Here is a 12511-nt window from a genome sequence, read left to right as displayed (position 1 = left end):
TCACTTATACCTGCTATAGAGTTCAGAACATCTTTGGAAAAGGATGTGTCCACAGAGTTTGCATGTTTCATTGCTGTCTGGCTCTGAAATCCTCCAGCTGTGCTCAAGTCATCCCGAGATCCCTGTATTTGAAAGAAACAGAACAAACTCCAGCAAATGGTATCACTCAACTTTCATAATGGCACCACACCTGATAGGCTTTTTTTAGATACTGAGCTTGAAAACCTTTCAGTTCTTCAGACATGACAGCCATAAAAGCTCAAGACTTGCCATAGTGTGCTGAAGAGTTGCCTGCAGCAGGAAACCCTCTCATAACTGAAGTTGTAAAGGACAGATTAAGTATAGCTATGCTTGCTTCTTAAACACTGGCACAGCACTGGGAAAGGAGCATTAACTGCTGGTAGCAATCATCAGATAAAAAAGGCTCATTTGCTGGAAGGACTGAAGGAAGTAATACCCCTGCAGATGTCTGCTTCTAGTTTTTAAAGCAGTAACTAATTTGTGGCCAGCATGGACTTGAAACTCTTCCTACTAGATTGACTGGGTCAGACTGTAGTTTGATTGTTTTAGTGTTCAGAAAAATCACATGAATTACCTGATTTGAGGTATTGATGTTGAAAAGGAACATATCCTTCATGTAAATCCTTGGCATATTGTCCAAAAGCATTCCATAGAGTGGCATGTAAAGGTTTGCTATTTGTGCCTGTTTTGCCTAGAAAATAAAAGATTCAAGATAATTCTGAAGGAACTAATTAACACATACTGGTGGCTAAGGAAGTTTCAGACATGTTTAGCTACTGTAGGAACAAGCAAGTGAAACAGAGAAACCAAACAGTTCCTTTACCGGGTCTGTGTATCGATCATCAAACGAATGCTTTGCCATTAAGTTCTTCAGCACAGCCAAAGCTAAGTGCCTAATATCCTGGTCTTGTTGCAAGGCAAACCCAACCTCCCGCAGCAGGACTCCAATTAGAAAATGTTTACGGCAAAATTCATTGGTCAATGTGTACTCTGGAATATCTTAGAACAGAATGGACAAGAATGCTTACATTAATAGATGGGATACATAACCCTACCTCCTCATTTCCCAACGTTTCAATAACTGTTATTGATTTAATCCACTGTTTAAACTTGATTTCCTGATCTGACTGTCACAACCTGCCCCTTCTTGAAAGCATGCAGTTTGTACAATTCCACAATAAAATTCGATCTAAATACACATTCCCATATGAGAATTGCAGACAATTCACTTCCTTGAGGCACTGAATCTAAACTGTTGTTCCCATATTCTAGCTAGAAGAATTCCAAAACAGAGATCCACACTACTTCCATTTTGAAAATGGTAAATAATATTTCAGAGAATCATAGAATCCCAGGATGGTGGGGGTGGAAGGGACCTCTAGAGATCATCCAGTCCAACCTGCTAAAGCAAGTTCACCGCCATCAGGTCACACAGGAACTTCCAGAGAAGGAGCCTCCAAACCCTCCCTGGGCAGCTTGTTCCAAGGCTCCCTCACCCTTACAGTAAAGAGGTTTTTCCTTTTGTTTAAGTGGAACTTATGTTCCAGTTTCTGCCCATTACTTAAATTTGCCTATTTGCCTAAATTTGCCCCAGTTCAGTGGCAGCAGATAAATTAAATCTTAAAGCTCTTGATGCCCAATTCTGCTTACTTCTTCTGCAGTCATTTTGTTCATACCTGATGTTCGATATTCCTCTGTTGATTCTGATGGTGTCACAGGATCTTCATTTTTCAGAAAATAAAACAAAACAATAGGCAAAATCATGCATTTTTTTACTTATTAAGTGTAAAAAATATATTTACTTTGTATCTTTTTTCTTTAAAAAAAAAAAATGACTCAAACATGACTTGAACAGTTGAAAAGCCATTTGGGGCTTCTGTACCTGATGTGCACACATCATACTTCAGACAATTGTTACCTGCCCTTTGAACCACCCAATAATTCATTGCTGTATAGAAAGCCTTTTAGGGTGGCACCTTACCAGGGATGTTTGAAGACCGTATGGGCAGGCAGAGAGGGATAAAGTGCTCATGGTGACAGACTTCTTGGAGAAAGTCAAATTTGAACTGATGTAAAATCTGAAAAATCAAAACCAGCAATGGCTCAGTTCACATTAAACAAGCAAAATGGTAAGACAGAGCTGCACCTCTTGTTGTCTGTCCCTCAAAATTCATACTCACACCCAGCAACGAAACCTTATGACTTGTTATGCCAAGATACATGAATAATAAACAGTAGATTTTCATCTCTGTTATCAAACAAATTTGTCACAGTCAAATAAGCTTTTAGAATTCCTCAACTATGATTTTTCATTGAAGATGTACAGATAAGCCTTATCCAAGTGAAATATTTAAGGTTTATTTAAAGCAACACTGGGTTTTTTTGATGGCATATACTATAGCATGCAATCATAGCTACGTATCTTCTCTAGCTTGCTAAATTTGAGAACATCATAAAATTAACATACCTTTCTTCTCTCCCCTACCCAGTCCTTTCTTTTTTTCATCAATCAATTACAAAGTTTCACACTCAAAACTTACTGATAGTGGGGAAAACTTCCTCTATTGGGTATTAAATAATTTTAGTATTGTTTCTTTAATATCTGTCTCCCAACAAGCCATCCATTTGCCCTTTCATTAGAAGGTACTTGCAAAGGTCTTTTGTTTGCCCTGTGTTTAAGTCTGTGAGTCTCTAAAATCAATTGTAGCATTTCTACTGCCACCATCAGGCTAGGATACCTGGAACCTGCACTTTTCAGAGTCTACCAAGTAGTTAACATTGGGGAATTTTTCCCTGAAATGTTTTATTGCAGTGTAGTACCTCATCAGGAATACAACTGAAGATACAATTCAGCATCTAATGGCAAATAAGGAAATGGAGCACCTGAAATGCATTTCCCAATAGGAACTCTGACATTTTGAAGGAACACAACAATGAGATGAATTCTAATGTGGTATTTCAATTTTTGAATAAATATTTCACAAATAATGATTAAATGTCAAAATATGAAGTGCATTCTGTGGAATTCAAATCATGGCATTTCATTCACAATTACAAAAAAATCTAACTGTGAAATTACAGACTGATATGCTCACAAGCTATTTATTCAAGCAGCAATACATACTGTTACATTTTCTGAAGAGAGAGGTCAGATTGCAGTATCATCTTTTTGATACATAAACAATTCATTTAAAGCAGCAAAAGACACAGACAGAAATAAGGAAGCACATTTAAATGACCAACTCTTGATGAAGTGTCTGATTGAGAATGAAAACAATGCAAAGCTTCTCTCTCTCTGAAGTCAGAAATCTCTGATTTTATTTTGTGGCTATTGTTTTCAAGTGCTGCAAAGCCTTTTCCAGTAGTACATCTGTTTCAGGTCCACGGTGATTCTGCTTCCACGAATCCTGGCAGATGGCTCTGGAGTCGTGCTGCGTGGCTGGCAATGGGCACAGACTGCCTGCCAAGGAGGTGTTAAGTTCTGCTCTGCACACTGACTAATGCTTTTCTGTTGGCCATTTGTTTTTTTTTAATTAAACATTTGTTTCTGTAGTTGATGTATTTAGGGAAGCTTTAAATGTGGAAATAGTTTTTAGATTGCATAATATTATTTACAGAATTCTAGGCCTCAGGCTATGACATTAATATTGAGAGACAACTGTTCCAGAGATTAGGTGAAAGAACCAAGTGCAACATGAAGTTGGTTTTAGTAAAATGCAAAACAGACCTAGAGTAAGTCAGTTGTAATTACTTACAAATGCCCAGATCAGCACAAGTGAATTATAAAAAAGTCAGTGACAAAAGTTTGGTCAGTTTTTTTGGGGAAAGACAAGTAATTCACAGTATACCCTGTGAATACACTGTTATCCATTATCTTATATGCTCTTGATATGATAGCTCAGAAAGTCATGGAAGAGAAAAAGCCTGTGACCCCTCCTGATGGATGAAAATTAATGGAGTCAAGCTGAGTAATTTGGGGACCTTTTGCAGTTTGACATTTATTGTTCAAACTATACCACTGTCCATTATAGGTACCATAGAATAAATTTAGGGAACAGGGAATTTCCCTCATTGCAAACATAAGGCAATGTGGAGATTTGCTTTCTTGTATCATCATTAGTGACAGAAGAGAATAACATTCATTCAAAGTAACTAAGATGCTACATTCTCACTTGAGTTTACACTATGTTAACTTCTTTATATGCTCTTTAATCTCCTCGAAGAAAATTGCTACTGATAATTACAGACCAAACCACAAATGTAGTCTCCAAAGAACCAAAGCTTAAATTCAGCCTTTTGCATGCTTTGGTCTGAGCAGTCTTTGCATACTCTGCTCTCACAAGGCAGAGTGAGTTGTTGTTTGGACACGACTAATTACTCCCCGAAAAGGAGACTGGTGGCTCAAAACCAAGAGGTTTTAATACATATTTACAGTAAACATTTTTGCTGAGGTCAGGTTCTGAGCATAGTGAAGTCATGGAGCAGATCATCAACAGTTTCAATTTAAGAAATATTTTGCTAGCAAATCATTTCAGAAAAAAACAAAAACCAACCAAACAAAACATGAAATTCATACCTTGCTGTCTCCTGTTCCAAAATTACTTATATAATTGTTGACCATCTTGAACACAAATCCACGATCCATAAACGTAAAACAGCGCTAAGAATGGAGGGAAAAAAAGAATGGTTATTTTATAGCCAAGAAGGCAATACAAAGTCTCACTTCCCTGACTATTTCTCTCGTGTCACCTGTCAACGTGAATCATTTGTGCAGGTGAAGCTGGCCCTATAGCAGGCCAAGGAAAAGTAGGGAACTGGTGAATCTGGCTTGATTTTTTTAAATTCATTTTCAGTAATAATAAATTGATGTAACTTAGTTATTGTAGACTGTTGACAGAGTGAAAATGAATCACAGTGCACAGCGCACAGGAGAAAGCTTATCTAATGGAAGTCATTCAGGTACTGCATCACTCAGTCGCTAGAGATGCTACGTGATGGGACTTGACCTGAATATCTCCTTCACTGAAAGAGCATGACTCTTGAGGAGTCAATCCAGCCATAATATTCACTGTCTATCAGCTACAGGATTTCTTTCTGGGAGCAAATATGCTACTATATGATGAGAGAACATCTTTATGATGAAAGAGCACCGCCCCTGCTGTCTGATGAGGCTAAATAGCCAGAAGGGGTAGAGGTTTTTGAGGGTATTGGAGTTACAGTTAACTGACATTTTTTCCTTGCAGAGAGCCTACCAGATAGGGAATGCAATCTTGAATTCCCCTTTCTCTGTTGTTTTGCTGCAAACCAGTGAAGCCCTGAGCTTTCTGCTACACGACATTCAAATAAGGCTGCTGCAATCCATAAGGCTGCAGCGAGCCATATCATCTCTCACCTATGTAATTCTTTCTGGGAGACCAGATTCCTTCCAAAATTAAGAATACAGCCATGTGCCATGTCATAAATCACAACATTACTGACTTCCCAGTTCAGCTGAGTAACACATAAAAATTGCAGGCAAATCTGCAACAACTCCCCAGGTTGATCAGCACACAACTACTGACTAAGCTCCTCCATCAAACCAGCATCCTCTTCCCAAGTGATGTAAAACTATGGAAAGATACAGCTTAACGTCAGGATGCCAACAGCAACTGGGGCTTCTATATGGTATCAGCATCAGAGGCCAAGACAACAGACAGAAGGTTTATCATTTATTTAATCTATACATAAAAGGAGAAAAATCCATCTTCAGAATGTGGCTGTTTTTCTTAAAACTTCACAGGAACATTTTATTGCTGGAATATTGCTCTCTCCTAATGCTGTGCTTCAATTTGTCCTAAAAGGTTTGAGCCGGGGTTTCAGTGTGTAGTATATACAATGCTCTGCACATCGTATCAATCCATTAATGGAAAAGTATGTGTCCAGTTTAAACCTAGATTAAGTATTTAGCCACACAACTTATTGAATGGCAGTTTTCCAGTGCTCCACAGCTAATTCGATGCTGAGAAAATTGAAATGACTGAGACATATTAGGACAAAACCATAAAATGTAACCCTTTTCAGTGACTTTTTCAAAGCACAACATAAATTAAAGGGCATTACAGAGTTAAAAAGGTGGGGTAAAGTAGTTCATGTAATTTTTGCCATTTGCTTATTCTGGTTTGCAAAAGCTGCCCACTCTGGTTGTGATTAGGAAATATTAATCCAGCCACAGTCATTCAGAATTCTAGTATTTAAAAAAACCCAAAACCAGTTCAGCTGTAACTATGATTTCATTCCTTACCAAACTTTTTTTTCCTTTGCATGTAATGTAAGAATCTGCACAATTTTAAACCTTGGGCCCTTTCAGAGAATAGATATAACTCAATCAGAATTGTTTTAAAGCAGACTTAGATAAAGCTCTTGCATTCTCCAAGACCCAAGGGCACAGAGAAAATGAGCTATAGGTCAACAATAAAGTTGCAAATCAAGCCATCACTCAGACTGTTTTTTCTTTCCTTTAACTAGACTACAATAGTCTCCAGTTTGCATTAAATATGGGGAAAAAAGTGTGTGTGTAATGACAAAAAATCTCACCTTGAGAAATTTGGCAGTGCTGTAGTTTGCATTCCTGGTTTCTTCAAGTGAATCTTTGTACTTCCAATCAACATGGTCTGCTAAGATCATCACAAGTGTATCCAGCTGAGTTTGAAATGATTCAGGAAACCTATGAGTTCGAGGAACCTAAGCAGAGAACAGATCATCACTTGAGAGTGTGCAATGTTACGCATTAAACCCAAAAATACATTCAGGTCATGAATAAAGATAATAAACCACAGGTCATTCAATATAAAATAAGAATATTTCTAGAGTTCCATAGATTTATTTTGAGTATAAACACCAAAAGGAAGAATCTGGTCCATAGGAAAGCAGGAAATCTCATTCTCAGATTCCAACACCTTTGATAATCAAGCAGACAAGAGGTCAAAGCACTCATCTCCAGCTATGAAAGGTTTCTTAAAAGCAGAGTTTCTAGATGTATTTGATGTCTGGCATAATCACCTGTTGGCAACCAGCAGAAATTAAAGAATTCTCATTTCATTCTAGTCTACCTATTGCAATGTATTTCTGTATTTTGTATTTTTGGTCCACTAGTACTGTACAAGTAAGAATAGGTTTGAGCCCAACAGATAATATAATGTTTTTGTCAGTAATTTACAAAATTTTAACTTTTTTTAAACAAATATTTTACAAAGTTTCTTTCTTTGACCAGTCAAAATGAAAATCCTGAGACTCTGTACTTCTCAGGATTTTGCATTTTATATGTTCCCTAAGAGACTGATTTCTTACTTAATTAAGATCATGTATGTAATTACCTTTGTTTTGTTTGTATCAACCAAGTGCTGTGCCATTGATTTTAAGATCACTGCAAAGAAGAACCAGGAATGCTGTTCAAAAGAAGGCAAAAAAAGAATGAGGATAAATCATTAGCCAATAAATACTTTGCAATACATTACCATTCCTTGTAGATGAATTATATTCCTCAGTAATGCACAATGATAAACTTTATGTGACAAATAAAGAGCTGAAGTGCCACGTATTTGAGTAACATTGGACCACATCCTTAAGAAAGCTGAAGCCATACCAGGCACTTTGGCACTGTGCTTTGTGCAATAGCAGCCCCCAAACATCACCCCAACCACCTTTCCATTCTTGCTTTCCATTCAGGTAACTGACAGAAATGCATGATGCAGAGAACCTCAGAGAATAGAAGCTGAGAAGAAACTGTTTTGTTAGTTCCAACAGACTGATGATTTGACCCAGAATAAGGTGATACCTGCTCTTCTTGGAATAGTGAACAAGTGGGATACAGATATGTGAAACCAATACACTCAAGAAGTTCACAAATTGCAAAAAATAAAAAGCAACCCACAACAAACCCAACCACTAGTGCTTTTAATGGCCCAAGTTTCCTGCAGAAGAGTTTTCCTGCCTTTTTTAGCCTATTTTGGCTATTCCAGTGGCTCAGCACAGGAAATTGAAACTCCTTCACTGTAAACAATTGAATATATTTTTGTCACTGGGAACTCCTGAGCTGTACTGGCCAGCTCTTACACCATAACCAATACACTCAGTGATGGGGTTTGCATGTATATCAACTTCTTGCAACTGGTTTGAAAGGAGAGACCTCATGAAAACTCAGTTCTCATTTTGGTCACTGTCAATCAAAGGCAACAGCAGTCAAAATCAGATATAAATGTCCTGCTTACAGATGAATGTTCTCCCTGCATCTACCAAAATGAAAATTAACACAGTGTATCCTAGAAATAATTGCTCACATCGTAATGTGTAAGAATTAGGTTTCTGACTCAGATTGATCTGTTACAGATAGAGTAATTGTATTACGCAAACCATGGCATTCTGAGAAATGTGTTACTGTGAAAAACTGCACCAAGTCTGGTAACTACCTGTTGAATCACTGCAGGATGTGACTTGTGCAAAGCTCAAATAGGCAAAGAGGAGAGAAGAAAGAGATGCAACAAGTGAGTTTCAGGCAGAAAATCAGTAGCAGAACTACAAATGTGCTAATTCAAGCTATCATTCACCTTTAAAACCTGTTTCACTGTTACTTGGTCATTTGATTTCAGAAGATCAATCATATTCTTGGCCAGCTCCTCATGAACAGTCCTTTCTTCAAATGATTTGGTCCTGAATACGTACTGAAGAAGAAAGGAAAAAAAAAATTATCAAAATTTATGTTAAAACGAATCTAAAAACCTTGAGTAGGAGCAGATACATTTTTTTATACACCACTAACAGTTGGCAATCTTTGTTACCAAAATATTGTAACTGAACAACACACTCACATAAAGTTGTATTCCCCTGGCAGCAATGGCAAAACACTGCTCCCCTGTAAAATTCCAAAGCTAAACATCAGTTCCTGTAGGTTTCAGCCTAACGTGAATCAAGAGGAATTTCTGCACTACGATTTATTTTTTCAATAGGGCAAAGGATCCTGACACCTCTAAACTGCCCTTCAAGTCATGTCACCAGGCAAATAATTTGAATAAGCAAGTACAGGAAGTATGGAGGGTTTTTCACCCACCTAAGTCAAAGTCACTTTTCACTTGCACCTGTCTTCCAGCGGCAAAAGCTAGTCAGAGCTGGCAACAACTCTTCATCCTGAAGGCGTAGAATTCCCACTGGAGCTGATAGAAGGGGAAAACTATACTATTCCTCAAGGGAGGAATTTATCTACCAAATTGCTCAGAACTCCTAAATCTAGCCTGAGACTTATTCCAATGTTTTAAGCAAATAATTGATTTGGGGATCCATCCACTCTTCACCTAAACCAAGAGCTTTGAGAGTGCATCAGTTGGGATGAAAAACCTTTTCAATTCAGCTAGGTAGATTAAAGAAAGGAATAGCCTTGAAAACATCTTACTAATATTCAGCCTTGTTTCCAGAGCAGATGCTGTAAGCTTCTCCCCATGCAGTTTCACACTTCTGAGCCCAGTTATTTAAATCAGTGCAATCTCACATGATTATTGCATCTGAACGATTCACAATTCTCAACTAACTTATTCCCAAAACATTTCTAAAGTAGGTATTCATTTCCTTACAGATGGATAAAAAGAGATTAACAGCTATTGGTTTCTGACCACTGCTGGAAAGGGGAAAATGGGCCAAATGGACTTTTGGTGTGGCCTACTAGTTATTTATTTTGGAGTCTGAACAGCACTGATGGATGGCAGCAGAGTTCCTCGGCACTTCAGAGTACTTGACACTAAAATTTGCCTACTAAGATGCTGAGATGCATCACCTGCAAATGCATACTTGCCCAAAGTATGAAAGTGAATCTGTACCATGGAAACATCAACCAACAGCTATCAGTACTGAAATTAAGAGTTTTCACATTTAGTAACCTAACTCCCACCATTTTTCATTATTCTACCCATTATTCATATTCTGTGAACATGTTGAAGTTTCAGAGTTCATCAGCAAGGTATTTACTTTTGCTTTATTCCTAAAGTTAATTTAAAACAAATAATCCCCAACTCTCTAACTGCAGCCTCTCCTCAAAATCATAATGTACAGATGAAATGTATGTTATGAAAACAACTTCCTACACTGTGAATCGGAATATCATTACAGCCAGAAGTCCATATGGACATTTGTCACCTATGGCTTCTTTCCACGACTGTGGAGGATCTGTCACTGCTATCATGGCCTCCATTAATTCTGTCACCACTGAACCAGAGCAGGCCAAGAGACAAAGTGATGGCAATATCTATCTCAGTCCTCCTAACAACCTGCAATTCTGCTCTATGCTCCTATTTGAAATACACAAATAGGTGAATAAATATAACACTCAATGATACTTCAAAATACTCATTTTTGATTCCTCTAATAAGATCCTTACAAAATTTCCCAGTCCTCTCTCCCACAGCTAAAAGGGAGGGGAAAAAAAACATAAAGACAAGAGAAACAAAAAAACCCCTTAATTGAGGCTCATTTGTCTATTACTTTTTCTGCCCATGCTGGTATCACCAGTTAATGTATTCTTTTACTTAAAAACACACTTCTTCATAAAATTCTCAGCATATAAATGTCACCTGAATACACCATTGATGAGATACTTGCTGGCCAATAGCATTATTCATCCTCATTTAATGGATATTCAACTGACACAGATAACAAGGAGGTCGTCTTTAAAGAGGCCACTCTTGATTTTTAAGTAATGCACAGCTTGCCTGAAATCAAACTCCATACATAGAACATATCCATATATATTCTATATAATCCTTCTTGTGCAAGACAATAATGGATGAAAAAAGCTGAGTAAACAGGAATATGAACTCCACAGATGAGAAAAGAATCTATGTACAATGGCATATGACCTTGAAACTAAAAGAATGACTTAAGAAAATAATCAAAAGCTTAGTTTAAAAGCTATAGCTTCCTAAGAAACATGCAGCCATCTGGCAACCATGAAGAACACCCAAGAGTAGCTCCTCCATAAATATCACCACTTGTGGATCCTTTTCAACTACAAGGAGAGCAATCCTGTAAATGGATAATAGAGATGGTTGGGTAGTTTAAAGGATAAATCTCATCACAGCCAAGAGGAAGGCTGCAAACTGCAAATAAATGATATTAAATGTCTCTCCTGGTATCTATCTAGCTGAAGTTTCATGATCTTTCATGTGTTTATTTCCCACTTTCCTCCTCTCAAATGCTACAAAGTGAGAAATTCTCAGTTGAAGACTATTTCACAAAGACTGATGCTAAGCCTACTCTCCTCGAAGCTCAGTAGAAGTGTATGTGCACTAGGTCTTGCTTCTAAAATGTAAGCTCTAGCCATCAGTCAAATATGGGGAACTGTCTGTCCAATATTCTATAACTCTTTAAGAGCACACTGCAGCATCCTCCTCCTCTGCTTGCTCAGCTTGGTTTCCTATGGAAAAAAAGCTGCACCACACAGAGGAAACAGCCCTTTGTCCTCCTCAATGGAGTAAGGCTGCAAGCCAGGATGCAGCTGAGCTTGGTGGAGGACACTCCATGGAGTGTCCCTGCTCTACAGGATGCCCTTAAAGCACAGAGAGCACTGTAATTTGTTCAAGAGGACACAAGAAAGGACTTGGAACTTACAGCAGAGAAGATTTGACTCAGCCTCTTCCAGATGTTAGTTTCCTAACCAGAGGTACTCAGCATACTAGTGGCAGAAAGCTATGATGCAAATGCAGAGAAAGCTGCATTTGTACAACTAAGAGTAAACAGGACCACCTTCCCCCCCCAGTAGTTAACAGTATAACAGCAATTGTACCGTCACATAAGATTGGATGCAGTTGTCTAGTTGTTCTTCATGGCATTTAGCAACAATGTTAGTAAGAACTCTGCAAGATAAAAGAAAAAAAGTATTAAATTGTGGTGTTTTGTATGGTAAGGCAGAGAAAGTCTATCTGCTGCATCATGTTTGTTACTGTCACTTCATTTAAAACAATCCATGAGAGATGTGATGCAGATGATGAATAGTGCATACAGAAATTGTCCCAGTGGGAAAAAACAGGCACTCCTTGAGCCCTCTACTTGCGTGGATTGTACTGTTATAGATGCATTCCTCTAATGATTGTAACTGTACTGACATTACAACAAAAGAAAACTATTAACTAACTAAAGCTTACAGAGACCTTGGATGATTAGGAATAAGGAAAATAAGAGTATGTTAATGAAACAGAGAGGTGAGGGCCTTTTCCCCTGGGTATGCCACTTGTCAGGTTCTCTCAGATCTTGGTTAATTCTGTAGAGCTCTGACACTTTGCTTATGATGACACAGGTAATCAAAGGCAGCTACAAGCCTAGGCTCAAGCCCAAGAATGGCCCTCTCCTCAACTCTTTGCCCATAAGCTTGGACTCAGCTCCAGCCTGAGTCCCCAAGCACTCAGGAACACACTTGGTGCAACCATAGATGCTTTGAGCTTCTACAGATCAGCTTGATGGAGAAAACTGTGTA

The 12511-nt window shown here is 38.1% G+C and overlaps 1 protein-coding gene across 7 annotated transcripts in view; it reads right to left on the bottom strand.

Annotated features, from left to right (window-relative positions):
* Positions 1-12511, bottom strand: part of DOCK10 (dedicator of cytokinesis 10) — a 156687-nt gene that overhangs the window by 28932 nt on the left and 115244 nt on the right. For all 7 annotated transcript variants that reach the window (XM_062005368.1, XM_062005369.1, XM_062005364.1 and 4 more), the window contains exons 25-34: positions 11825-11894; positions 8604-8717; positions 7374-7445; positions 6595-6741; positions 4598-4681; positions 2003-2099; positions 1698-1742; positions 845-1020; positions 596-712; positions 11-122 (exon numbers count right to left, since the gene is read on the bottom strand). In XM_062005368.1, coding sequence (XP_061861352.1) covers positions 11-122; positions 596-712; positions 845-1020; positions 1698-1742; positions 2003-2099; positions 4598-4681; positions 6595-6741; positions 7374-7445; positions 8604-8717; positions 11825-11894 — 1034 coding nt within the window. The remainder of the gene's footprint in view (positions 1-10; positions 123-595; positions 713-844; positions 1021-1697; positions 1743-2002; positions 2100-4597; positions 4682-6594; positions 6742-7373; positions 7446-8603; positions 8718-11824; positions 11895-12511) is intronic.

The sequence above is a fragment of the Colius striatus genome, chromosome 12, assembly GCF_028858725.1.
Source record: "Colius striatus isolate bColStr4 chromosome 12, bColStr4.1.hap1, whole genome shotgun sequence".
Classification (NCBI taxonomy): domain Eukaryota; kingdom Metazoa; phylum Chordata; class Aves; order Coliiformes; family Coliidae; genus Colius; species Colius striatus.
Note: the sequence above shows the minus strand (reverse complement) of the source record. Positions and strands in the feature narration are given on the sequence as shown.